The sequence below is a fragment of the Electrophorus electricus genome, chromosome 2, assembly GCF_013358815.1.
Source record: "Electrophorus electricus isolate fEleEle1 chromosome 2, fEleEle1.pri, whole genome shotgun sequence".
NCBI lineage: Eukaryota > Metazoa > Chordata > Actinopteri > Gymnotiformes > Gymnotidae > Electrophorus > Electrophorus electricus.
In genome coordinates, this window is record NC_049536.1 from 10,317,612 (window position 1) to 10,343,818 (window position 26,207).

General features: G+C 38.7%; 2 protein-coding genes across 6 annotated transcripts; both read left to right on the forward strand.

Moving 5' to 3' along the window:
- The first annotated feature begins 1,426 nt into the window (after positions 1-1,426).
- On the forward strand, positions 1,427-7,134 carry tph1a (tryptophan hydroxylase 1 (tryptophan 5-monooxygenase) a). Its single transcript, XM_035536497.1, has 11 exons — positions 1,427-1,537; positions 3,072-3,209; positions 3,383-3,566; positions 3,774-3,874; positions 3,996-4,063; positions 4,189-4,385; positions 4,533-4,668; positions 5,005-5,131; positions 5,524-5,619; positions 5,827-5,960; positions 6,180-7,134. Exons 1-11 carry the CDS (start codon positions 1,442-1,444, stop codon positions 6,352-6,354), a joined length of 1,452 nt encoding a protein of 483 aa, XP_035392390.1. The 5' UTR covers positions 1,427-1,441; the 3' UTR covers positions 6,355-7,134.
- Positions 7,135-7,294: 160 nt separating this feature from the next.
- Positions 7,295-26,171, forward strand: sergef (secretion regulating guanine nucleotide exchange factor). Of its 5 annotated transcripts, XM_027021437.2 has the most exons (12): positions 7,295-7,347; positions 8,036-8,168; positions 8,381-8,536; positions 8,815-8,909; positions 9,200-9,260; positions 9,336-9,449; positions 9,648-9,710; positions 9,983-10,141; positions 10,263-10,414; positions 17,847-17,883; positions 24,551-24,737; positions 25,588-26,171. In XM_027021437.2, exons 1-11 carry the CDS (start codon positions 7,306-7,308, stop codon positions 24,733-24,735), a joined length of 1,197 nt encoding a protein of 398 aa, XP_026877238.1. In that variant the 5' UTR covers positions 7,295-7,305; the 3' UTR covers positions 24,736-24,737; positions 25,588-26,171. The 5 variants fall into 5 exon arrangements, with proteins under 5 accessions (XP_026877238.1, XP_026877239.1, XP_026877242.1 ...); XM_027021438.2 differs by lacking the exon at positions 25,588-26,171 and having other exon boundaries at positions 10,263-10,387; positions 24,551-24,738; XM_027021441.2 differs by lacking the exon at positions 25,588-26,171 and having other exon boundaries at positions 24,559-24,676.
- The last annotated feature ends 36 nt before the right edge of the window (positions 26,172-26,207 follow it).

Sequence of the window (26,207 nt, forward strand, 5' to 3'; positions counted from 1 at the left end):
GTTGTACTGTACTGTCTGGATTACCTTAATCTATCCCTGATCTATGTTCTGGTGCATGGTCACTGTTTTATCTTGGATTAGTTTAATCCAGGTCTCTGGACTGATTTACCAGTTGTATCCCATTTGTACTTTGATGTCATTCTGACTTTATCTTCTTTTGCACTACATATTGCTACTTGCTATTTTGCCAACTATTTTGTTGGCTTCGTACATGTGCTCTGCTAAATAACAATAAAGATGAATCTAATCTAATCTAACCTAAAAAATCCAAGACAGGGCAAGTGGTTGGATCATATGGATTACATGGGCCCTGTCCTCTCCCACATTTGGGGTTGAAAACAGGATGTGACGTGGCCCGACTGATCTCTCATATGTCACTACTTAAATTAAATGTCAAACTACAGATGCCACAGATGAAAATCTTTATTGTTTACATGTTATATGTTTGTATGAACAAAGGAAAATTATTTGCAAAATATTATCACCAGCAACATAACTCAAAATTTTGGGACCCCACCATAAGAAGCAGAGTGGAGGCCCTTTAAACATTTTTTTTATTATTTAGTATTTTTTATTTTACCTCAGGGGGTGGCGGGTGCTGTCCCAAACTGTGAATAAACTGTCACAGAACTTTTGTTACAATTTGAGTTTCATTTTTTTATTATTATTATTATTTCTATAGCAACTAATTAGCATTTTGAGCCCTTTAAATGGCCAATACATTTCCATAGACTAATTTATGGACAAATAGGCATAAAAACCTTTGCTTCTTATAGAGTGACTGTGGTCAGTTAAAAAACAAAAAACAAAAAAAAACAACAACTTTGAATTAAGCACAGTGGAGGGGGGTGAAGGATATAGATTAGTGAGGATGTTAGGAAGATGCATGTACAAAGTGCAATAATGTACGGAGTAGTCCCGGCCCATTCCCCCAAACATGCTCACAGACACTTAATGTCTTTTTTCTTTCTTTGTTTTCAAACAATTTATATCAATATACTACTGCATTTTAACACCTTTAAAATGCAGTTCTACTCTTCATTGTTCTATATCAATTTGTGTTGTTGTAGAACCAAAATTAATCCTCCAGATTAAAACCATTCCTAATTTATGTTTAAACAGCACAGGACTGGAGTTCTGCTTTTCAGACTCAAGTGTGACTCGAGACCCCAGCAGTCTCGAACTAGTATTTGCATACTGCTCTTTTTTTGTGAAAAGGTCTCTCGTGAATGTCTCTCGTGAATGTCCCCATGACGTGAGCAAAGCTTTCCATTTGCTGTCCTAATAAAGGTTATCGGACTGCCCGTCCGGAGTGTAGCTCCCCCTTCACTGGTTTTCATAAATACTAAAACGCACTTCCTCATTATTCTATTCCATCTCAGGTAAACTAACAGAGATACCAGATTACAGGCAAATAAATACTAGTCTTAACGAACTCAGAATGTACTCGACCAAAAGTGAGGGACCGCGCAGAGGAAGGTCATTTGACTCAACGAACATTGGGTTAACTTTCGAAGAAAAGCAACTTAATAATGAGGTAAGACATTGCAGTTACTTATGCCTGTGTTCATGTTGCATAGGCCAACTGATATTACACTTTTTCCAAACTAATTATTGAATGTGGGAATAGCCAAATTCGAGAAACAAACCTAATATTTTTTCTTTATTCTGCTAAAACACAATATAACAGTTTATTATAAGCAGGTGTTCTTGGTTTTATCACGCATCAAGATAGGTCGCCGTTGAAAATAAAGCAGTTAATCCGAAACAGTGTAATAAGAATATACGTGCCTCGGGCGATTAGAAGGTCAAGAACGCAACGTTCCTGAGTAAACACTTTCATGAAAATATTGAGGATAGGATAAAAGGTAGACGAATTACAATGATAGAATGAGTATCGTACAATAAATGATGTATCACATGTAAAATTAAACGGGTTTAGGAGGACGTCAGAGGTTATAGAACGTTTATTTCGTTTCCCGTCAATCCACTATATTCCAGCACATCCATGTTTTTACATGGAGAAATTTGACAGTGAATCCTTTCCGGCTACCTGGGACTATGAAGGGACAACTAATTTAATTTTCCTTAGAGAAATGCGTGTAGAACAGCGATGAATTGCAAATCCCGTGTTAGATTAAGGTAAGACTGTGCTAATAATAGGCTTCCTCGTTATCTAAATGGGATTGGTCAGGAGCCTCTGTGAGACAGTCTTTGTTGAACCAAGACGGTGTGTCTGCCCCGTGAGACCGACCCTGAGACCTTCTTAGTGCACTAATGCTGTCACGAATCCTATTTGGAGGAAGACACGGGCAGCAACAGATAATATCCCCCAAATTCGCGCAATTAAAAATGGTTTGTATACGAGAAGTGTTTTAAGAAATGATGAAAATGTGGCTTTTTGTCTTTACTGAAAGAAGAAAAATATGATAAAATAAAACACTTTGAATACGTCTGAATTTAAACCTCCGTTATTAGAATTCATGTTTATATTTGTAGATTCTTTGTAACCTTAAGTATTTGTGACTTGTTAAAACAGCTCCAAATGTGTAGCTTTTGCCTGCCTTTTAATACCTGCGTATCTTATGCTGATAACGACTGGTGCTGACCGACAGTTCGTGATACTAAACTGACGCAAAGAATGATTATCTTAAGTACTTTTAATAGGACAAAGACACTCTGTGTGTTCTATTTAGTATCTTTACAAGACAAATTAGCTAATCAAGTTTACAAGTAGCAAAGGTAGGTTGGTTACCTGGCTGTGTTATTCTACCCGGAATTAAGGAACGAACCGGACGTCGAATTGCTTATGTGCGGTCTTATGTGACGAAGTATTTGCTAATGCATTTCGCTTAATTCTCACCGATCTGTGCGCGTAAAAGTGTGGGAGAGATAAGTGTAGAAGTGTGCAAGCCTGCTTTACTTGATGTTGGGGGCAAAACTGGTAGAGCACAAAAATAGGCCTTTTCAAAGTAATCAATAAATCACAATATTTATTTGATTGCTATTAACAATTTAATAATTATACATCCAGACATGATTTGCTACGGATTTTTGTGTGTCTTTTACAGATGAACAAATCTGCCTTTCCTAAGATACATGAGAACAAAGATAACAAGATTGTATCTGCAGAGAAAGGTCGCGTAGCTGTTGTATTCTCTCTAAAAAACGAAGTCGGTGGGCTCGTCAAAGCACTAAAACTATTCCAGGTAATTTTGCTGGTATTATTAAAATAAATCATTTTGTATTATCATTTTCCCCACCATTATTGTTAGAATTTTCTTAAATATGGGGAAAAAAAACTTGATTGATATTAACAATAATTCAGCTACATCTGACATATTTTTTATTCGTTTCTTTTCTTTGCAATAAATGCAACTAGGAAAACCAGGTCAACCTTGTTCACATCGAATCCAGAAAATCTCGAAGGCGGAATTCGGAATTCGAGATTTTTGTGGACTGCGACAGTAACCACGAGCAGCTTAACGAGATCATACATCTGTTGCGAAAGCACGTAAACATAGTCGAAATGGATGCACCTGATAACCGCTTACCCGAGGAAAACGGTATGTTTTAATTTTATATATATATATATATATATATATATATATATATATATATATATATGTGTGTGTGTGTGTGTGTGTGTGTGTGTGTGTGTGTGTGTGTGTGTGTGTGTGTGTATGTGTGTACGTGTAGAGAGAGAGAGAGAGAGAGAGAAACATTTTGCATTTATGGAAAGACTTCAGAGAGGCTATGTTATTTTTCTGTAGAACTGGATGATGTACCCTGGTTCCCCAAAAAGATCTCTGATTTGGATAGATGTGCAAATCGTGTGTTGATGTATGGATCAGACCTGGATGCAGACCACCCGGTAAACACTGATTTATGGTCTGAACCATAAAGCCAGGGCTTTCCAAAGAGTAAACATAAATTAATCATGTCCCTTCACATGTCCCCTCATGTACCTTCACATGTGTTTTGTTGTTCGACAGGGCTTTAAAGATAATGTCTACCGCAAACGTAGAAAATATTTTGCAGACTTGGCCATGGGTTACAAGCAGTAAGTAACTTGCTCAATAATATTCTAGAATTGTATATGAGTCAGGTTCCCACAAACATTTCATCTATGTGATGAATAAAGTGACATCATTCCTAATGAAATTTTGCATTGTTCCCCATGCCAAGTGGAGATGCCATTCCACGCATTGAGTTCACAGAGGAGGAGGTGAAGACGTGGGGGGTTGTGTTCCGTGAGCTTAACCATCTCTACCCCACTCACGCCTGCTGTGAGTACCTGAACAACCTGCCACTGCTCATCAAGTACTGCAAGTGCAGAGAGGACAACATCCCCCAGCTGGAGGACGTCTCACGTTTCCTACGAGGTGCCACATTTTGAATCCTCGGCACTGACTTTGCATGTGGGAGTGTGTGTGTATATGTAGGTGAGTTTAGATTATGTTATACTTGAGGACTGTGTAAAACCACTGCCCAGGACCTCTATAGTTGGGATTGTGCTTTTGTATCTTCAGAACGGACTGGATTCACCATTAGACCTGTAGCAGGATACCTCTCCCCCAGAGACTTCCTGGCAGGTCTGGCCTTCCGTGTGTTCCACTGCACACAGTACGTGCGACACAGCTCAGACCCACTCTACACACCTGAACCGTAAGTATATAATTCACTTTTAATAACAACATGGGTATATGTGTAAATATTGACCATCTGGGGTGTAAGGATCTCTCAGGGAAGCTGGACGTGTATACAGGACAAACTTTACTTAAGCTGGTAAATCAAAGCCAAATTGGGGAAGGTAAACTACTAAAGGTTAAACAGAAGATTATAAAACTTGAAAAGACATGGTTCAATATACTGCAGTGTAACAGAAATTTTGAAAACAAGTTTAGTCTTTTTGGACAGAGAATTTGAAACCCCTGAAAGGGATCATGATTATATATGTATGTGTTCTGACTCAGGTGAGCGCTGTGCTAATTTGTGTTTCAGAGATACCTGTCATGAATTGTTGGGTCATGTGCCTCTTTTGGCTGAGCCCAGCTTTGCACAGTTCAGCCAGGAGATTGGACTTGCCTCACTGGGAGCATCTGATGATGAAGTTCAGAAACTTGCCACTGTGAGTAACTATTCTTAACTACCTTATTAAAGATTTAAGCATCTTTTATGTCTTATCACCTCACCAACTCAGTGGTTAAGGTACTTAACTTGTACCTGGAAGGTGGCCTGTTCAAGCTCCACCACCGCCAAGTTGCCACTGTTGGGCCCAAGAGAAAAGCCCTTAACTCTCAAGTTATATTCAGTTATAATTGTAAGTTGCTGTGAATAAATACATCAGCAAAATGCCTTAAATGTAATGGGTGAAAAGTTATATAATTGAATATATAATGACCTATATAGTGACTGCAGCCTGTATGCTGTCATATCCTGAGTTATCAGTACCAGAGACATATGTTCAGACTGCATCAAGTCTGCAAAGTTAATGTTGACTGAAATGCTGTTGTTCTTTAGTGCTACTTCTTCACCGTGGAATTTGGGCTGTGTAAGCAGGAGGGTCAACTTAGAGCCTATGGGGCAGGCTTGCTGTCCTCCATCAGTGAGCTAAAGGTAAAGCTTCATATTTGTACACACAGATGCACACTCAAACACACACAAATACACATCTGAACTAACATAATTTCATCCTTATTATAACATAATTTCTAACATAATTTCATCCTTATTTTTCGATTCATAGACCTTGCTTTAATGTTTGATAAAATAGTTCTAGTTTCAGCACATGTAATTTGCTTGATCAAATCTTTTCTCCCACAGCATGCTCTGTCAGGAAATGCCCAAATTATACCCTTTGACCCTCAAGTCACATGCAAACAGGAGTGCATCATAACCACATTCCAGGATGTCTACTTTGTGTCAGACAGTTTTGAGGAGGCCAAAGTCAAGATGAGGTATGTGAGGTTAAAGAAGAACAAGAAAGTATTATTATTATGGAATCAACAAAATTTGAATATGTTTTTTGGAACATATGTATTGTGGAATTTGATATCCGTTTTGCCCTTAAGATATCTGCCAATTCATACTTTTTTGAAAACATTTCATGCAACTCCTGCTATTCTATATGCAATTCATCGTTTTAGCCCAAACTAAAATAATTTTCAACATTTCAGGGAGTTTGCAAAGACAATTAAGCGACCTTTTACAGTGCGCTATAACCCCTACACGCAGAGCGTGGATGTCCTGAAGGACACACCAAGCATCAGCAGTGTGGTGGAGGAGCTGAGGCATGAACTGGACATCGTGGGAGATGCCCTGAGCAGACTTGATAAACAGCTGCAGGACTGAAAGACCTTAGTTCATCTTTTATGTATTCCATCAAAGAGCAAACACACTAAAGCTTCATGATTCTGAGTTAATCACATTGTAGGCTACATTAAATTCTAAAATGATTTTAACTGGTGATCTTTTGAAATGATGTGCACTGTTGTGTTTTTGTTTTTTTTATTCAAAGTTAAATTATTTATCTAATGACAATACTTCTTTATTTGTTTTTAATGTATTTGAATTTCCATCCCCATATTATTCATTTTTACCCATAATGATTATGCAAGGGTATAAAATATTCTTTCATGATAGTGTTATGTGTTATATTATTATATTATTATGTTACAAAATACCATTTTGAGAAAGTGGTGTTTGCTCTAGTCAAAATGTATTTGTGATTTCAGCTTTGTGCATATAATTTCATTCACCTTGGCATTATAAGGTACCTAATACAAAAAAAAAAAGACAAAAAAGATATTAAACTTGTAACTTTAGTATAATATTTTTTTCTCAGTACACAATATTAGAGGAGAAGGACAAGTGTGTATAATGTTTTTTTCAACATCAACCTAATTCTATCAGCTTTTTATGTTTATATTTCTTATGCCTTGCCATGTCATTTCCTGTGTTGCATCATGTGTATGCTTGATAGCATTTTTCATAATACAAATAGAACTTGTATTTATATATAATATATATTAAACGTTGCTAAAAAAAAACCTTGGACTTTAGGTTTACAATTCTTAGGAGAATGTGCTATAAAGTGTGTAGTGTAGAGGCTTATTATAATTAAAATTCCTATTTTTATACTGCAAAAAATCCATGTCGATTTTTTTTTATTTGTCTGGATGGCGGCGTCTATTCCCGCATAACAAAAGTGCAATATTGTAGAAGCCCCACCAAACATGGCGGATCTATGAAACGCTGGTCTAGCTGAAATGTGTTGTCGTCATCACCCAGCGTCCCCAAAATATGGAAACAAGAGTGAAGATTAAATTTACGTTGTACACGTGGGTAAGTTTTTGGTAACATAGCAACTGTGGCTACGGTCTAAACGTTTCCAATTATAATGGGAGGTTATACTATGAATGTATCTGCACCTGTTATTAGAATAATTTTAAAATTCCTGCCAATAATATTCAGCCTGTTAATTTTCATGCAAGGCATGGCATCAGAGCGAAACATCGTGGTGTATTGGACATTCTTTCCTTGTGTTTCCCGCGAGGTTAATTGCTGGTGCCATTTTACCTCTCCCAACACTAGTGTGAAGAACACTAGCTACAGTATTTGTTAATAATGTCGCGCCTAGGTGCCCTAGCAGACGGAAGTCCTGGCAGCTCTTACCTATTCTTGCTGCTGTTTAAGAAGAAAGGGACATGCCTTCATGGCAAGGTTCATAATGTGCAAATTTTAATATCCTTTCGTCCATTATTCTGCACAGTAAACCCTGAACACGGAAATATCCAGCGAATAGGGCCTGCTATGATTAAAATAAAGGAGAGAAATCCCACAATACGTATTTACATATCTGGATATTTGCCTTAACCCCTGCTTAATGCAATTAAACTTACATTTCCATGTTACATTTTCCATGTTCATGTCCATGTAAAGAAAAATGTAGAAAACTCTAGAAGACCCAATCCAGTATGATGTTAGTTCAATAAAACGAGCAGCTCTGTAAGAACTGTGTGCTTTCTCTCAGGGGGCGAACACTTATGGGCAGCTTGGCCAGGGTCATGGTGAAGATCAATTCGAACCACAGTGTTCCAGCCATGGACTGCAAAGGTCGTTACGGGTCATCACGGGTGGAGGTGGACATTCGGTGCTTCTCACTGGTGATAAACATATAACCCTTTTTACGTGGTTTTATTTAAAAACAAAGCAAAATTTTAAAAATTGTTAACTTTGTTCTATTGCTGCCAGCAGGTCCTCATTGCTCACAACGCTTATTTTGCTCTTAAGGTGCTTGTTTGGTCAATAGCTCCCTCTAGTGGTTTTCTCATAACAACAAGATTTCTTTGTTTTGTTTTCATATCTCTCTCTCCAGAGTCTGGGGACCTGTTGGTATGTGGACAAAATCACAAAGGACAGCTAGGTCTTGGCCACACCTCAGATGTCATGACCTTTAATCTTTGCCCTTTGCCTGGCAGTAGGACTGTTCATCAGGTTTCTTGTGGCTGGGATTTCACTGTGATACTTACCGGTAATGCAACCTAATCTAAGTTTTCTAATGATTTAACTTTGTCATTAGAAAATGTCCAGTATATGAAAAACTTTCAGCTTTTTGACATGGGGTAATCATTACATAAATTGAACATAATCTTGTTACAACATTAACAAGAGCTGTAAAGCACTTAAAGTACATAAAGAGGCTAGTTAGTTTGTAATAATTTGAAAAAAAAGTGCATCATTTATTGGATTGGTTTAGATAGTCATTGAATACCTGACTATAGTAATTGAAACCTGCTCTGTGTCTGGCAGATGATGGCCAGGTTTTGGCATGTGGCTCCAATGCTTTTGGTCAGCTGGGCATCTCCCCACAGATAAAACACACAGCCAAGCCTCTACTCATCAAGGTAAGAACTAAATTTGTTCTGTGTCTGTGTGGCACATGGTGTGTGCATGCTAAAAGCAAGGACACATGGTGTCATTAATGCCAAGCACCACTGACATCACCATAGAAATTCCTACTTTTTAAACGTGTGAGTGAGTGAGTGTGTTTACTTTGTGTGTGTGTGTGAGCTAGTTAACTACAATCCAATACCATGAGGTGCTGTTACAATTGCGAAGATGGAGTAGAATAATACTTTATAATGTAGTAAATGTTTGTAAAGTTTCTTTCTGGTATCATTTTGTTTCTCTTTAGTCTTTGGGTGACCCTGTCATCAGTGTAGCAGCAGGGCTTAGACATGCACTCGCAGTCACAGGTATGAGCCCACGCTACCTCAGCTTCCCCCCCTCCCTCACCCCGTGCACTCACTGCATTATCTTTGCATGAGAAGGTTCAGGAAGAGTGTATCAGTGGGGTACAGGTCTGTCCACTCAAGCGAGACGATTACTGACTCCTCAGCCTGTCCCTGTACACTTCACCTCCAAGGAGCCTTGTTTGGTCCCAGGTACGCACATACACACACATCTTCCTGATTTATTCCAGCTGTTACAGAAGAAAGGAAGTCTGCACAAATTTACACATATATCAACCTAAATCATTGTACATATCTTGACTGATGCTTCATTATGTGGGGTCATATATAACAAGGCGTTCTGTCCATTTGTAGGGTGCACTTTACTGACCCTACTTTCCTCACTCATAGGACTAGACCAAGAAACTCCCCACAGAGTAGCTGCAGGCTCTGCTCACTGTGTCTGTCTAACTGGTGAGAAGTCTGATTTAAAGGTTTTTCTTTTCACACTGCTGTGACAATATTCCTTTACTTAAAACAATGCAGTGTCATCAGAACCCAATAGCATCTAAGCTCTTGCACATGCAACCTGTAAGCATGACAGTGGAAATATCTATGTGTGATATCACAACTCTCAGGGGCAATTTAATGTTGCAAATAGGGACTGTGTTGAGATTTTTGGAAGTGGGACCTACAAACACCATCTTTTTTTATTTGAACTCTTCATTATTTTTGTGTTTGTTTAGTGTCAGGTGCTGTGTTCCTGTGGGGCTGTAATAAACATGGTCAGCTGTGCAGCACAGAGTCCTTCCTGGCTCTGCCTACTCTGTTAGACCAATCTCTAGTGAATGGGGAAAAAGTGTCTGCTATATACAGTGGCTGGACACACCTAGTTGCCCAAACAGGTGAGTTCTAGAGAACATGGTAAATGTGTTGTGTTACGTGCATCTTAACCTCACTGGTTTGTAGTAGACTTCAGTGGAGCAATAACTGTCACATTAAGTGCATCCTATTGATCATTTTCAGAGAGTGGTAGAGTGCTTACATGGGGAAGAGCTGATTACGGACAGCTCGGAAGAAGAGGGCCATCTAATGACAGTGCAGTTGCAGGAACAGATGTTTCTTATCCTGTCACAAGTCTGCCTTTTGAGGTCAGGACACTTAATGGAGCCACCCAGGTTTGAGAACCTTCCAGACATCACACACACACATTTAAACACCTCTTTTAGAGAACTTTAGAACAAACCTTGCCATTCAGAATAATGTGGTACCTCAGTCCCTTGAATAGTTACAGTGCAGTGTACAGAGAGAGCCAGCAGAGGGAGGACTTAACTATGAGCAGTAATTGTTTTTCGTTACATCCTGCCCAGAGACAGTGTGTTCACAGACACTGAAGGTCAACGTTAACCTTGGGCATGCAACATTTGTGATTCTGTGTGTGCAAACTTACATTATTGGTTAAACTGTGAGTCTCTTTTGAGAGACTTTGAAATAATTGCGCACAGTGCATAGAAATCTCCTTGCATCAAGGTGCAAAGAGGAAGGGGGTGTGTGGGGGTGTGTGACACGTAATCCAGAAAAGAGCGGAAATATCTCTGGTAGATGTGGAAAGACATGGTGTCCAATCTATGCCATTTCTCTCTCTCCCGGTTCTGGAGTTGCAGGCTGGCTCTGCCTGAATACTGTTGGGGGCACACCCTGTTCCCACCTAGCACAGTTCTTTGCGCAGCTGTCCTCACGCGACTGGCCATAGCACACCCCATTTTCTCCTAGCTCAGAGCTTTGGACTGCTGTCCTCATGTGACTGGCAATAGCATGGCGCATCTCCTCCTCATCATTGTCTGGGCTATCCCCTTACCATGCTTTATCTTCCCAAGCAGCCAACGCCCCAGTGTCTCCTGGTCTGCTCATATCACGGCAAAGTGCAAAACGCGCCACAATTCTCATGGAAAGTGAGAAGGAAAGCAGTGAAGGACAATCGCCCAGGGGACATGCCACACCGTCAGTGAGACCACGGAATCAAAGCCTAAAGTTTCTGTCCTCCTCGCCTTGACTTCCTAGTGCTTTATGTGAAGCTTCTTCTATTACTGTCCAGCAAGGTCATCCAAAAGGATCCAAAGGGCAAGCATTTTACTGCATGCAGGGCAAGTAGATGGGATCTGCTCCTAGAGTGTGATTAATCCACTGTTCTTGCAGCATTTAGTCTCCATAACAAGACGATTAGTGTCTAGTGCATTTTGCAGGTATACTATTCAGCTAGAAGTAGTTTAGCTTCTGGGTTTTCTTTCCCCCATAATCACAACTTGTTATAATAAACACATTATTATAGGTTACATCACCTGCTTGTAAATGGACCAAAAAAGCACCTATTCATCACCCTCTGAGAAAGGCTTAGACATTATTATAGGATAAAGTGTCCCAACCAATATGCAAAAATTAGTAAGTGTGTTGAGAAGTAGGTTCACAGTAACAAGCATTATTATTCATTGTGATTAAGTCATTCCCACCCTGTCACAGAGGCAGCAGCTGTCCTCCCAAGCTTACAGATCTAGTTTTTGTCTTGCTGTGCTGGGAATTCTGGAGGATGGGCCAGACTGGGCCAATGATTCTCTGCAGCAGATGGAGCCATCCATGTGCATATGAACTGAGCATCTTTGGTTCAGACATCTGTCTAACTGCTTGCAGATTAGTTCCAGATGTCTGTATGCATATATATCAAGCATCTCGGGGCCAGAGTTGAGTTGTATTGTATGATGAAATTCTCAAATTTCATTTCCTGTTGGCCTTTGATAAAACAAATTGTACATTAAATACTATAAACACTATATAAACAGCATCTTCTTTAGTGCAAATATCCAAAGGCAAAAGAACCAGATTATTTAGTTGTACATTGTAGTGCAAGGTTTTTGTTTGTTGGGGGAGGGGGTTGCAAATGGGATTATAGACCCCCTGCACATAATAAAACAGTTCACTGTGTTAGCAGACTAGGGGGTGCTACTAGGAGGAGGGACAATGAGTGATTACCTTGAAGTAAAAGCTAGTGTGTAGTGTCTTAGATTTCACACTTCTGTAGAGTCTGCCACAAAATCTCAAACAGTTTCAATATCTGTTTTGCGCATTATCTATATAAGAGCACAAAACAATACAGAGGGAGACATAACTATTTGAATAGATATATGTATTGCAACATAAGCATGCCTTTTAACTTAACACAAAACAGAAAACAATAATAATAATAAACCATTGGGGAATGCAGGGCATGAGGCTTCTTTCTCTAGACTTTATTTAGTCAGTTCAGTGGGCTTTGTATTTTTGTTTAAATAGATTTAACACAGACAATTCTGAGAAATGTAACAACTCAGTGATAATTTACAATAAATTGCTTTTAAAAATGTTTTTAAAACATTCTTGAAGCTAGATTTCCCAAAGTGCTAGCTAGCATAAAAAATCTAGCTAGTGGACATCAAGCCATACTTATTTGGGTGCATATTTTTTGTGATGTGTTCTTAGGTAGCTACTGCTACAATAGCAGGCTAACTGTAGCTTACAAGGCTGGCATACAGCTTTTACCCTCAGGAGATTCCACAGTTCTAATTGCATGACCTCTCTGTGCTTGAGTTGTGAATGCTGTCATTGATACCATAAGGTTGTTGGTGAATTATGTGCTTGTTTCTGCTTGCCTTGAATCAAAGAAAGTAAATCCTGTTCGTCATGCAGTGCACTCAGTGTAGCAGCTGAAGCTCACGTGAGAACTCGCAAGACACACAGCCACGGTAGTACTAACCCCCCTCCCACTTCACAATTGAATGGGTTTTTTTCTTTGTTTGTTTTTTAATAAATGGATTACATAATTGAACTTTGAATATTGACAGTACTTCGGACAGGTTCGGTATATAACCTACAAGTGGTGTTAGGGTCATGCCCACCTAATGCAGATGCTTGCAGTGTTGCACTCCCTGATGGAGCTGGTGAGTATGATCTCAGTGCTATATCCGTTAAGAGTTCTTAGGAATTCTAGCTGCTCCTTTGGCCAGCTGTGTTGTATTGGGAGTTCAGATAAGATTCTCGTTGATGAAGAATTTTAAGGTATTCATCTTCTCAACCCTGCTGCTCCACCCTCTTTCACTGGTTCCCAATCATCTCCTTTGTTTTGTTGACATTTAGTAATAGATTGTTGACCTGGCACCACTAATTAATGAGAAGTGCAGTGCTGGATGTCTTAAAGAAGGTAGGAATTAGTGCCTCTGCTAAAGAGAGAAAGCAAGCGTAGCAGTTGTCTACTTCTCTGGGAGGATAGCACTGCAGCTGATTTAACTTTTTTTCTTACTTTGTGTGTGATGAGCTGCAGGCCTTAATGCATGTGGTGCATGTCAGCATATTATAGCAGTACTCCAGTGTGAGTCTGTCATTATAGCAGTACTCCAGTGTGAATCTGTGTCATATTATAGCAGTACTCCAGTGTGAGTCTGTATCATGTTATAGCAGTACTCCAGTGTGAGTCTGTGTCATTATAGCAGTACTCCAGTGTGAGTCTGTGTCATTATAGCAGTACTCCACCGTGAGTCTGTGTCATGTTATAGCAGTACTCCAGCGTTAGTCTGTGTCATGTTATAGCAGTACTCCAACGTGAGTCTGTGTCATGTTATAGCAATACTCCAGCGTGAGTCTGTGTCATGTTATAGCAGTACTCCAGTGTGAGTCTGTGTCATGTTATAGCAGTACTCCAGCATGAGTCTGTGTCATGGTATAGCAGCACTCCACCGTGAGTCTGTCATGTTATAGCAGTATTCCAGCGTGAATCTGTGTCATGTTATAGCAGTACTCCAGCATGAGTCTGTGTCATGTTATAGCAGTACTCCAGCATGAATCTGTGTCATGTTATAGCAGTACTCCAGCGTGAATCTGTGTCATGTTATAGCAGTACTCCAGCGTGAATCTGTGTCATGTTATAGCAGTACTCCAGCGTGAATCTGTGTCATGTTATAGCAGTACTCCAGCGTGAGTCTGTGTCATGTTATAGCAGTACTCCCGCGTGAGTCTGTATCAGCTCTTGACATTCCCTGAAGGTTCTTTGTAGGTCTTCACTGTTACCTGACACAAATGCAATAGAGTGTGCTTAGAGGGGACTTATTTAGAAACATTTATTTATAAAACTGGTATAGGAACAATTAGAATTATGCATGACTATACTTGATTTTATAATTTGTCATAAGTATGACCCCAGGATTTCTTTTAAAGGATGTCATGGTTAAAGAGCAAAATTTCCTGATTTACCTCTGAATGTGCGTGTAGATATATGAAATAGCACATTTGGCATTGCGCACCCCAGATTTCCATCAAGAGTGCTACTGTTGCATTAAAAAAGATCCTATTCCAAAGCAGAAAGCACATCAATTAGCCAAAGGCAGCTCATTGATTCAGAAACTGATCTTTTCTTTTCTCTCTTCCTCTCTCTTTCTGTCTGTCTCTCTCTCTGTCTCGCTCTCTCTGTCCTTTGTACAAATGAGATCTCTCATGTTTAAAAGAGCTTGTATACACTCCCATACATAGTCCATGGGAGCAGAATGGGGTCAAATGAAAAGTATGATTGATACTACATGAGTCATTTTTGCTTGGTCTATACAGTGAAGCATTATTCTGACTGAATGTGAAACAAAGGTAAATTAATTCTTTATTTAACATTTTGTTCTGATTACAGACTGATTGGTTGAAAAGTGTTCTACCTATGCTGCTTACATCCGATATTAGGAATATTATATCTGTACTCTTCCACTGACTACTCAATAACTATTTCATATATTCATTTACCTGATCCCTGGTTTCTAAGTAACTATAGACGTTGTTTTCACTGCAGCTTTATGACATTTGAGGTCATGTGTTTTGGGTGAATGTCAAGGATGTGATGATCTACAACACTACCTGGGCTTGTGCCTGCAACCAAATCATTGCTGCGATGATGGCTGCGATAACTCCCAATCTCGGGTATTCTCGTTACTTTAATGAATTTCTACAAATGGGCAGTGAAGGAAGCCTCTCTATGACCTGTGTGCTTGCCATGTCTCTCTTTGACTTTTTGGCTTGCCATGCTCACAGAATCCTGAGGATCTTAGGGTCTATCAGATTCCAGCATACTGCATACTGGGGAGTGTATTATTTCATCTCCTTCAGTCTGCTAATTTGAAATAGGAATAAATCACCTCAAATGACCTGTGATGTAAGGTAGACTCCAGGTCTTGCAGACATTTCGAGGGACATCCTTGTACAGAAGATATTTGCATAGAAAAAAAACAGCATTGAATTAAGATCTGCAGTGTTTTTGCATGCTCAGTGTTGGTGCAATAAATGCAGTGTCTGTGTAGAGAGCTCATGAGATGAAGAAAGAGACTCCAAGTGGCTATTCTTTATAGCCACTAGCCTCGTCAGAATGTCTACAGAACACTGGCTGGAAGGTTCACGCGTTGGGACTGGTGGGCCATCTTTTCCCACACCACATAGACACAAATGGACCCTGCAAAGAGTAACTAAGCACTGTAAGTGCTAATTCAGCTCTGGGGGTTTTGCAGTGTGTTGTTTTCGTCACTGCCTCTGTCCACTTACTTTGCCTTTTTTATAGCAAGTCAGGCAAATGAATAAGGAGGGAACGTGTGCACACACCGTGCATAAGATTAAGATAATTGTTTGTCAGATGTTTTCTGTGCTTGACATTGGAAAAAAAAAATTATTTATTGCTTTTGTGACATCATTCTTTCATTCAAAAATCTACAGCATTATGTTTTCTTTGCCTAAAAAGGATGTGTTGCTTCTTAGGCCACAGAATCTTCTTCTTCAATGTTTGGTGAAGGATAACACACAGCTAAGACACCTTCTCCATGCAAAATATGCCAAGCTCCGTCTGAGACTTTGGTGTGCACATCTTTAACTCTACTTTTCAGTTTTTGCCATAAGTTCCCATTCCAACAGAGTTATGTCCAGGCCAGAAGGCCTGTGAGCTATTTTTGTGTGGATCTGAGGTACAGGTTTGTGGTGTCGTCCTTCTGGATGATCTAGTGGTCCATTTTCGATGTCTCAGCAAATGTAGCCAGATTTTACTGTGAAACTTGAACTTGGAGTCCTTCAACACGGTCGCTAGGCTTGTGTATTCAAAACGTCCCATGACATCAGATTCCAAATTATTATGTGAATTACCATGTTATGCTGTACCTTTTTGCAAACCAAGCTATGGCAAAAAAAACTATTTTGGTCTCATTTGATAACAAATCCCAGTTCCAGTCAAAGGCCAGGACCTCAAAGTGCTTGCATTTCTGGTTTACCAAAAGTAGTGTTTTTGTTTCATCTGAACACTTATAAGTAGCTAGTTTGCATTGAGCCCTTAAGCTGTTAGGTTTTAAGAGACAAGTCAAAAACAAATAGCAAACAACATCTAAAATTCTTCAATTCTAAGATTGTGAGATTTCAGCATTTTCTAAATAGTTACTACTAGTTACTGCTTGACACTTGGGGTGTTTGAGGTTCTTGTGGTTTCTGCTTGCTTTTGGGGTGGATAAGGTGGAGGTGCCTCTGGGTGGTGAACTTCCTTGGGCTTACCAGTGGGCTGTCACCATCCCATTTCTCCTGCCCAAAAGCTCAATAAAGGGAACTTCTCCCCAAACAGAGAGAGTATAAGGGACCATAGTTCTCAGCAGGGACCTCCCAGTAAGGGCTGTATGGTTCTCTGGATGGTTAGCCAGGCACAGTGCAGTTTGCTTTAGCCTGAGATGGAGAAGAAACCTAAGGCACTTGGAAGGTGGAGTCTACAGGATAATCTCATACTCACCCAGGGCTAACGCAGCAGCAGAACCCAGACTCAGAACATGTTCTCTCTATTCTGTGACAAAGGCAGGGGAAGGGCCATGTCACCTGACTGGGACACCAAGCAGGGTCTGAGAAACACACACCCAGAGACCAGTAGGGGTAAAAAGGCAGAGCTTTATTAGTGCATAGCAAGAAGTAAATTAAACTTACTCAGCCTTATTATGCTTGTTCAGTACCAAACTGCAAGATCAGGTAATTGTTCTCTAGCTTTGCAGTCTTTTGAGAATCTGAAACCCTCTGCTGACCAATTGTGCCTGTTTCCTCTAACAACAGTGAGGACCATATACCTGAAAAGGAGAATGGCACCACCTCTCTGGGCATCATGCAGACTTCTGTTAAAGAACACTTACTTTGTGCTTGAGCTTCTGGTTTTCTCTCTTTTCATTTGATATCAACACAATGCATAGGTGCTGTGGCTTTCTCCCTTAGTGATCATTCCATTTACCCTTACAAGTTCTGATCCTGGAATATTAATTAACCAGTCAGGAATGCCTGATAACCTCTTGGATTCATCATGAGATGTCACTAAAATGTATACAGTATCTGGATCATGCAGAGAAGCTCATGTGACAGAACAGGTCTTGAATAGTTTATCCAAAACAACAGATCCATAACATCTGTCCAAATCAAAGATATGCATAGACAGCGATTATTCAAGGAAAGCCTAAATCAGACAACTTAGCATTTCAGGAAACAGAAATGTGGGTGCAGATGTTTTTGTATTTTCAAATGTTCTAATTTATGTCTTTATGGATGCAGATTGTATGTGGATCAGAGCACAACCTTGCCATTGTGGGTGAGTACATTCACATCATGCATGCTGTTGGGAGGTTGGAAAATTGTGCATGTGTGCGTGCCTGCGTGCGTGTGCGTGCATATGCATGTCTCTGTCGTGCTCATGGTGCAGCTGGTTCTTGAGTGACCATCCTTCAAAATTCCTTATTTTTTCCAAATTGTTTAGGCTAGGTTTTCTGCTGACTATTGAGCTGTGATGTAAAATAATGAAGCGATCAAACATTCTGAAATAAACATTCTGACATTCACATCAGCATTGAGAGGGTTGTGGTGGTGAAGGGTGTGGTACCAAGGGAGGATTTATGACTGAAATCCTCAAGCTATTAAGAGATATCAGTAATGTCTTACTGGGAGAATTCATCACATCTCTGGATTGAAAGCCTTGGGGAGTCTAACATTTGCATTTCAATAATACAAATCGTTTAGCTTCTCTTTAATATGTGGTTGGTATAAATGTGTAAGGTATTTAAGTGGCCAGTTCTTTAGAAAGGCCAATTTGATGGAATTTTTATTTGTTTATTTTTGCTTTTAGGTTTACAGTTAAGGGTATGAGTAGGAGATGGGCCTCTACAGAAAATATGGACAATGCATAATAAATAATATCTAATTTATTTATATATATATATATATATGGGCACAGGATAGGAGTGCAATAGCATAAAAAAGCATACAACAATACACACATAAGGTATTTATGTATAAATCTATATATTATGTATATACACTAAAGGCTCCTATGTATGTGTAGTTTTGCCATGTGTGCCACGTTATCATTTCGTCTTATATGTGGGTGAATCCTGGGTGATCCTTTAGTGGATCTGTGGCAAATTCTCAAATTTAAAATTAGAATTCTGACTGCCTTTCTGACACAAGAAGAATTGTTAATTCACCAGCTTCCATGTCCATCTAACATGAAAGGATGACCAACTAGAAATGTACTATATATTAATGATCTGGCCTATCTACTTGGTTTCACAAATTAGCATATCAGCATGACTAAACATTACATGGTTGCAGTTCATCATTTATACAGCCAAGTGACACAGTTGTGAAAAGGTTTTTTCACCTTTATCAGACATCTAACTCTACCTAAAAATCATCACTGACATAAGCCTTTTGCAAACCACCCAGACTAGACTGAACCATAACTAAAATGAGATGTAAAGTGCTTCTTTTTACATGAAGACATGAAGGAGACATGAATTTTCTGCTGTATGTCTTAATGCTTGGGTTCTATGACCTCATCGTGTGAGAATGGCTAGTGCTCACATGATGTGCTGAGGATGTGAAGTTGGCAGATTTGCAGAGCTCTGTAATTGGTTTGGTGGTCACAGCTTTTTGCAGTCAAGTTATAGATATTGACCTATGCATCAGCATAAAAAATACCAAAGAGATCTCTTGTTTCTGGATTGTTTTCATGCTTCACTTCACTGGAGTACCTTCAGGTCTTTGGCTGTTCTCAAGTTCAGCCTGGGGCTTTTCAAGGGCTTTCAAACCTGAGAATACTACATCTGTTAATGGGCAACTGTTGCAGGACTGTCTTGTCATGCTGGGTATTCAATGACCTTTCCCAGTTGAAAGCACTGCATATTAACAGTTTCAGCCTTTCAAAAATACCTACTGATGTATGTGACGATCCCCTACCAAACTGAGACAGTTTCATTTTCTGCTCCCTGCACTTATATATTTTCAAAAATATGCTGAATAGTAAATCTGACATCTGTAAAATAATTCATTTTCTATATAGACTGGGATGAAATATTAATTACCCTAACTGTACCCATAAAATAATAATAATAAGTTATGTATATATAAATAATAATAATAAGATAATGCTAAGTTGTCCAAGTGGGTGAATGAGAATTAGAAATGCTGGTTGAAATCAAGATTTCAAGTCTAGATAAATTACAGTGCTCATCAGACAACAGCTTCGACAGACTTCAGAATCTGCAGGCCTATGGAAAGGAGAATTGCTTTTCTGAGACAGAGTTTGTGCTCTTTGCTTCAGCTTTCCATAGCTTGATCCTTTTCTAGTTGGCATCCTTGTTGCAATGCAAGAGGCCACCTTACATCATTCCTCTCTGTCACATGGCTAGTGCATGATATGAAGAAGCCATAGGGAACAATAGCAAGTTAATGTACCATGATGATGCTTTTGTTTCTTATAGCAGCAAAGATGAGGGCTGGGTAATAAATGGCCTGGAGCAACAAGGCCATCACTTTCGACGCCTTTGCCTACACAGCAGGGACTTCCAGCTCGGGAAGGACATTGCTGAAAACATCACTGACAGCCTGTGCAAAGGTTGCCAGACCTTTTGCCTGATCAGCCACAACTATCTTCTGAGCCACTGGTGCTCACTGGAGATGGATTTGGCTACCTGAAGGCTACAGGCAGAGTATGTCCTCTTCTGGTTTTCTAGGAGAAGATCCCTTTCCACTTTTTGTCTACCCTGTGGTACCTCAGTATTTAAGGTCCTTGACTTGTAATTGGAAGGTTGCCAGTTCAAGTCCCACCTCTGCCAAGTTGCCACTGTTGGGCCCCTGGGCAAGGCCCTTAACCCTCAATCGCTCAAGTTAAACTCAGTCATAATTGTAAGTCGCTTTGGATAAAAGTGTCAGCTAAATGCCATAAATGTACCCATCAAAGGCTGGCTCAACTTGTGAAGACCAGAACATACCTGGACTGGCCCAGAACATCATGATACATTTTGGTATAGACTGGGACAAACTGAAGCCTAAAGTAATAATGTAAAGGGATTAATATCGTCATGAAGAGGTTCTGAATCAAGTTATGCGCAACATTTTCATTCAGATAAAAGAACCCTTTTAGGCAGTTTAGAGGCTCCAGGGTGACACAAAGTTCGTCAGGAAAAAATGTGATTAAAATCCTAATATGTCACATTTTAAAAGTAAAAATAGATACAAAATTTGGCAAGTGCATAATTTAATTTCCCCTAACTGACCAATTAGCAAAGAGATGTTAACTTGAATTTGTCTAAAAACAGTTGTTGTTTTTTTTGTTTTTTTTAAAGCCCAGCATGTTTACATCATTTGGTAAGATTCTGATGGTGTTTAATTTTATTGGATGGGGTTGGGTCTTGGATGCCAGATCTCGCTGTTAAGGTGACGTGGTCTTAATTCAGCGAAACACAGATGAAGGGAGTGCCTACCTGATGGCCCCTGTGAAGAGCTTGTAAACTTGGGATTTTCTATTATGAACTGAGTGGGCTGGGCCCTATGTGAAACTCTAATGGCTTGGCACAGAATATTTGATATCCTTTTGTATACATAATATAATTAATTGTAATTAATATAATAATTATGTTGATTTTTACAAGACAGACATTGCTTAAGAATGTAGTATACATGGTCTCTGTGGTCACCTTCCCTTTATCCCTTTTAAATATTCATTAGGCCTAATAAGTTAAGTGAATATTTGCTTGTTTGCTTAACTCTTTTCCTCAACTTAATTATAACATATTTTGGCACTCCTCCACTGTTCAATGGAATTCATATCTTTTCAAGAATTTGGGCACAGGGTTTAACGTAGCACCTTTGTTTAATGTAGCACTTCTCTGTTTGATAGAACAATAAGTGACGAGTTTTAATTGTCAGTTAATTGCAGCTTTAAGGTGACATTATTTTTTCTATAGACAACACTAATTATCTCATTGAAGTTCAGCAGCATGTCTAAATAATAGTACCAGGGTTTGGAGCAAATATCTATCACAAATATTTCTGTCTCATGTCTCCCATATAAGGTAGATGTACCTTTTAGGTATAGGGGGCAACAGTCTGGTATAGTTTTCTCTTCAGCTGTTACAGGGAGAATTTCTGAAGGAGAAATGATTTCTTTATCCTTGCTCATCCTGTGTAGATTAGTATGCTACTCTATATGTTGCCATGGTCCATAGATTTGTTGCTATGGGAACAGCAGAATTTTTTTTTTATCAGTGCCTGAGTACTGCTCTATTGTAATGTGAATTGTGCTACAGTAGCCTATTTCTTTAGCACAGTTTCCCTTAATTCAATGAACCAGCTTGTATCCTGCTTTCCCTATGAGATTTTTTTATTCCCCCAACCATAATTGCATCCTATAAGGAAATAACATTATTGTCCATTTTTTAGGTATCATTCGATTTTTGGGAGCACGAATTGATGCTGTCTGAGGTTTTGGCGGAATGGGTAGCACATTGGACTGCATCACTTGGAGCATGCGTGAACTGAATAGTAAAGTGAGAGGGGGAACAAATCTAAGAAAATGAGTTTCCCTTGAGAAAGCAAGCTCACATTTGGTTGCTGTGGCAACAGGAACTATTATGTAACAGTGTTGCCATGGCACGTGTCTCGGTAGTGGTGCATGCTTGACCACACCCACCAGCTGGGTGGCTTTAAAGTGTCCAAGTCCATTACAGGTCACTCACAAAGATGGATGATTCTGATTGGTTAGAATGTGTCAGTAAATGTATGCAATGACAGGAGGATTATAAACAGCTATTTAGGGATACTTTGCAACCCAGAATGCTGCTTTTATACATTCACAACCTTTAGATGATGTGTGATGTGCAAATTTAACTATAAAATGTTTTTAGTCGTATATTGAAGTGTTGGACTGTGGTTAGCTGACAACTTTGATATATCTGATTGATGAGCTTTTTGCTGACACCTCCATTTAGATCTTCCTTCTTGAAAATGACCTCCTATAAATTAGCTCCTATAGTTTGTTGAATTGGCCTATTCACAGTAATGTAATACTTTTATTCTACTGATTTTTGGGGTTTTTGGGGGTTTTTTTTTTAGCATCTAAAAATTGTGTTTTGTTTATCAAAGTTCAGACTTTATCATTGGTAAATGATGGAGCTTGGCTTGCGTCTGGCATTGATCTGTGTGGATTTGGTGGACATGGTATAATTTGATTTCTGAAAAAGGAAAGTATAATTATCATCCCTGACAAGACATTCAAAAAACATTTATTGAAAAATAAAGATAGTATAAGTACATTTAGGGGAGTAAATTCATATTTAATTGACTCCTTCATATCAGGAGCCAATTGGCATAATTATGTATTTAAAAAAAGCCAAGTGACTATATAAAGTTGTCTTTAATTCAAAAAAATGTCATATAGTTGTCATATAGGAGAGTGTAAACGGATATAAAATTTGAACTCAGTATAATGACTTCAAAGAATAATCAACAGAAATTACCTCACTTGATATTTAAATTGTGGGTGTTACAGTGGAAAAATGGGAAAATATGTAAAATGTGATAAATGTGGAGTTTGCAGTATTTAAGCAAGAAATAACAATGACATAGCTAGTGGAATAAATGCAAAACACACTACAGTACTTTCAAAGTAGTCGGAACGCTGTACTGTTCACACTACACAACTTAATGTCACGTAATGAGGAAACTTGAAGTCGTTGTGGAGAGAGTAACGCAATACACATCCGACGTGTCTGAATGTTCTCCGAAATACGTTGCGTCAGAAAACCACAAGCGAGGATTTTGGCCAAATCTTGCACGAGACACGGAGCCTCTCGGGCGACGTCTCTGAACAATGCACGCATGCCGATTTTCGAAACACGAGCGAACACGATTTGCTTCTAATCTGGGGCTTTACTGAGCGATTTCCAAAAGATGTTGACGAACGAAAGATCAGGGCTAAAACCGTGTATTGTGAACTCGGCATAAGAAATGCCTTAAAAAATGCTATGCTTATGATCGCCCCCAAATCACATATTAAGTAAGCACACAAAAATCAGTATAACTGAATACTATTGGAAAGAAACTAATATGGGATTACATACATTACAAAAAATGAACATATACAAACCTTTATGCCATGTATGTGATATTTATTTATCTACATCTTTGAATACTCTAAGACCCCAAACATCTATTCTTTACTTGCTTGATGTCTTATTGAACAATCATGATGTTCAGTGTTCTAACTGATGGAAGCATGGTAACTGTTGCTTTGTCTTTTTAGTGACTATAAGCTTTGTTAACAGTCATATATGATTCAGTGTCAAAAAATAATTTTGTCATAAGCAAAATAATGCATATGTAGGGTTTGCATAAAAAGTGGTCATTTTGGTCTATTGGCCATCTCATAATCACAAGTAATGTTCACTAATAGCCAAACACTATCGTTGAATTGTGTATTGAGGGGGGAAAAAAGGATTATGTCATACCTGTTAGGTCATACCAGGTCTGTAGGTTTTTTGGTTATACGGCAATGCATTGTATTTTCCCAATTTAGGTTGATGAGCAAAGTCAACTTCTAGAATATACTGTGTGAAATGACTAGTATAGATTCTCTGGTGCTGTGGTTTGCTAGTTCAAAAACATAACTTGAGAAATTGGCCTAAAATCTTGTCATTAGAACCATATTTTCTGTATTGATGGATTAATTGAGGATGCTATATACCCTGAAAATGAAATACATGATGAAATCAAGCGTCATTGGCACCAATTCTAAGAATGCATGGTTGAATGCCATCAAGCCTTGTTGATATGTTTTGTTTTAATAAAATTGCTTGCTCAATACTAATATTTAAGGCTGTAAAATGTTCTCAGACCTTTTATATTATTGAAGGTGTTAAGTTCATAATTGGGTGGCTGAACTTATTTTGCTCTTGGTTGAGGACTATTTGATTTTTTTCTAGGGAATCAGGTCTTTTCCTGGGGCTGGAATGAGCATGGAATGTGTGGAGATGGATCTTTTGGAGACATTATACAACCCCAGCTAATCCCCACCCTCAAAAGCTTCAAAGCTCTTCTAATTGGCTGTGGAGCAGGCCATTCCATGGTGCTGTGTTGTCAGAAGAACAGTGAAGGGTTTGTCAGCTAAAGGTGCTCATAAAGTTTTCTTTTTAAGTTTTTTTTTTTCACTTTTTTTTATGAATTGTGGTGTCACTCAGCATTAATCTATAGGCTATCGCGAAAATAATATTTAAACCAAATTTCAGAAGTAATCTGATATAAGATTTATGAACCTGAATGTACTGGTAGTTCTCTAGGCAGCAGTAAAACAAATTATTAAAATATTGTGGGAACTATGACTTTCAGTCTTCCCATAAAGCCTTGGATTACTTTGCCTGTTGTCGATCTCGCAAAGGTGTCAACTCAGCAACCCTTACTGTAACCACACTTTTCATAGTAGAGGACATGTGGTTTACTATGGTAATATGATCTGTCAGGAAATGCTACATCTCAGAATACGATCATGAGGCCATCTCTTGGTCTACAACTGATGACATATGTATTATTTGTTGTCTGATGTTTTACAACTTTGTGTTTAACTTTATGGCATATGTATATACGCACACACCATTCACTTAATATGTATATGTACAGTAGACTGGTATACAACATATATTTTGAAAGCTTGATTTTTGTGTTGTATTTTTGCTTGGAAAGTTTCTTGGAGGAGAGATTCAGTTGACAGGTTACTTAACTTGCATTCTTGAAAGTACAAATTATCAAATATATAGAATATTTTATTCTAATAATATATTATTCTACAATGCATGTTAAATTACACTCTTGGACTGTAGTCTTTAATAGTCAAACCCAGACCTTTAAAAATGACACTGAATTGCCAACTCACTTGTATCTGAAAAATACAATTGGCACAAAATTGCTTAGCAATTTATTTATTTACCATTGTCATCATTTATGCTTTATATCATTTTTTCCTCAGGAAAAAGACACAGAATTGCTTTAACAAATTAAACCATTAATGAAAACATCTTGTTTTGAACAAATAACCACAAGATGCACAGCACGGTGCCTGAAGCGTTCACAGGGCATCTCACAGAACAGCACAGACAGTGAAGGGCTCTGCACCACTGCAGTGATACGGTGCTGAATCCACCTGACAGACAACTGTTCTTCAGTTTTAAAAATGTATTGGATTGATTTAAAAACATATTGATCATTTACCAGTGTTAATGGTAATGTGGTTGATTTCATGTTACAGTACATTATATCAGCAACTGACATTAAATCAGCCTAAAGTGGGCCAAGTTTTTTTGCCCTGTGAGCTATTTCTTGTTGTTCTACTTCTCAGTGAAATAGAGCTGCGTTCTAAAACCTTTAAAACCGTCTAAATACTATTACTGACTCAAGTCTTTGATCTGGTGGCATGGCGTGAACAAACACATTTGTCTATGATCCAACACGGACAGTCCCAAGTGTATGACTGGCAGTGTTGTAAGTTGGTCCCAAACAAATGGGCATACTGTACATTTTCACAACAATAAAAAAAGACATATTTAAATAAACCTAAGACACTGTTGTTTCGTTTCTTTAATTCACCTG

Bases quoted from the DNA above. Each gene is read 5' to 3' on its own strand.
- tph1a (XM_035536497.1), top strand. From the start codon at position 1,442: ATGTACTCGACCAAAAGTGAGGGACCGCGCAGAGGAAGGTCATTTGAC. The intron at 1,538-3,071 runs GTAAGACATTGC...TGTCTTTTACAG, and splicing joins AAAAGCAACTTAATAATGAG to ATGAACAAATCTGCCTTTCC. The intron at 5,132-5,523 runs GTGAGTAACTAT...GTTGTTCTTTAG, and splicing joins AAGTTCAGAAACTTGCCACT to TGCTACTTCTTCACCGTGGA.
- sergef (XM_027021437.2), top strand. From the start codon at position 7,306: ATGGAAACAAGAGTGAAGATTAAATTTACGTTGTACACGTGG. The intron at 8,910-9,199 runs GTAAGAACTAAA...GTTTCTCTTTAG, and splicing joins CCAAGCCTCTACTCATCAAG to TCTTTGGGTGACCCTGTCAT. The intron at 17,884-24,550 runs GTGAGTACATTC...ATTTTTTTCTAG, and splicing joins GCACAACCTTGCCATTGTGG to GGAATCAGGTCTTTTCCTGG.